The 1,769-nt window shown below is 48.1% G+C and overlaps 1 protein-coding gene across 2 annotated transcripts in view; it reads left to right on the top strand.

Moving 5' to 3' along the window:
* Positions 1-1,769, top strand: part of RECK (reversion inducing cysteine rich protein with kazal motifs) — an 80,058-nt gene that overhangs the window by 75,541 nt on the left and 2,748 nt on the right. For both annotated transcript variants that reach the window (XM_003800223.2, XM_023519355.1), the window contains one exon: positions 903-1,058. In XM_003800223.2, the coding sequence (XP_003800271.1) occupies positions 903-1,058 (156 nt within the window). The remainder of the gene's footprint in view (positions 1-902; positions 1,059-1,769) is intronic.

The following is a 1,769-nucleotide window of genomic DNA, read 5'->3' as shown; positions in this document are numbered from 1 at the left end:
AATGTATTATCCCCATTTATAGATGAAGAAACTAATCTTCAGAAAAGAAACTTGCCCAAGGCCATGCAGCTTGTAATCAGTAGGACGAGGGTTTGTACCCAGTTGGTGACTCCCAAGCCTGAGCTCCTTCCCTCCCCACCCTGGCTGTGCATGTCACTGTCAGTTTGAGCCTGTCTTAGAAAAAGGCCCTGGTGGCACAGTAAGCATCAGTAGCACAGTGAGCATCAGTGGCACAATGAGCATTGGTGGCACAGTGAGCATCGGTGACACAATGAGCATCAGTAACAGAGTGAGCATCGGTGCCATAGTAAGCATCAGTGACACAGTGGGCATCAGTGCCACAGTGGGCATTGGTGGCACAGTGAGTGTCAGCAAAGGCTGCAGGCAGAGCCACATAGCCAGGAGTGGGAGACTTGTGGATGCCCAGGTGGTTTCGAGGTCACCGGTCCTCACGCCAGTCCCTGTACCTCCTGAAGGAGAACTTGCGGAGCCTGTCCCTCCTGCATAAGTGGCCCCTTTCCATTTCTGTATTCTCACCATTGCTGCTCCAGAAATGTAGCCATCATGTGACACTACCTAGACACTTATTCCCATTTGATTAAAGCACCTGTACTTTTATAGGAAGACATTAATTACCCTGTGGTCTCTAACTCAGTCACTTTTTTATAAAGCACTTCCTGGGACAATGTTTATCTTGCTGCAGAGCTCCACAGTCAGGCAAAACCCCATCGAAATGGACTCTGGAGATTTAGAATCTGGCCAAGCAGAGCTATGTCAGGGCCTTGCCTTGAGGGCTCTTTAGTCAAAAGAGCTCCCTCATCTGGTAGCCTGAAGCAAGGTAGCTTAGGCAATAGTAGGGAATTCTTCTATTTTTCAGGTAATAGAATATTTTCTTTTTCCAGGTGACAAATAAAAAGCCAATAACAGTTTTGGAAATACTTCAGAAAATCCGCATGCACGTGTCTGTCCCACAGTGTGATGTATTTGGATACTTCAGCATTGAATCAGAGATTGTGATCCTGATCATTCCTGTGGATCACCATCCAAAAGCTCTGCAGGTGGGTTCAGCACACGTTGTACAAACATCTTGTCACCTTCAAGTTTGGTGGACCTGGGCAGGGTGGGCACAACTAGGAGTAGAGAAGGATCAGGGGTTCGGCAGGGAAGGAGGGAGAGATGCAAGGCTGTCTCTGAAGGACTGAGTATGCTACCAGGCTGCTGAGACCTCGTGCAAAGTGACAGCAGAATGCAGAGGAGTCAGGGGTGGAGATAGCTTAAGCTACTTTGACCGGAGAGTGGGCAGAGATGGAAGGGGTCTGAGAAATCATGGAATCTAATCCACCCATCATGCAGAAGAGGCAGCAGAGGCCCAAGGAGGGAGGTAACTGGCAGAGGTCATGTAGTGACAAAGCCAGAATAGACTCTGGTCTCCTGAGGGCTACACTCCCCCTATGGAAGAGGATCCCATCAGAGATTATCCTGAAGGCCCCATTTTTCTTCCTCACAATCTGGAGACATCTGGAACGCCATTCATACAGCCTTAAGGTTCAGAATCAAAGAAATTAGGGCTCACGTGAAGGGGATGAATTCTAACAGTTTGTGAACTGCCATCATTAGAAACCTGGTTAAGTCAAAATGTTTTTATCCATATTTAAATAGCATTGAAAGTACATTCCCAGCTGGGTGCCATGGCTCATGCCTATAATCCCAGCACTCTGGGGAGGCCAAGGCAGGAGAATTGCTTGAGCTCAGGAGTTCGAGACTAGCCT

This window comes from Otolemur garnettii, unplaced genomic scaffold (genome assembly GCF_000181295.1).
Source record: "Otolemur garnettii isolate 467f Iridium unplaced genomic scaffold, OtoGar3 scaffold00172, whole genome shotgun sequence".
Classification (NCBI taxonomy): Eukaryota; Metazoa; Chordata; class Mammalia; order Primates; family Galagidae; genus Otolemur; species Otolemur garnettii.
This window is presented reverse-complemented; position numbering and strand designations above follow the sequence as displayed.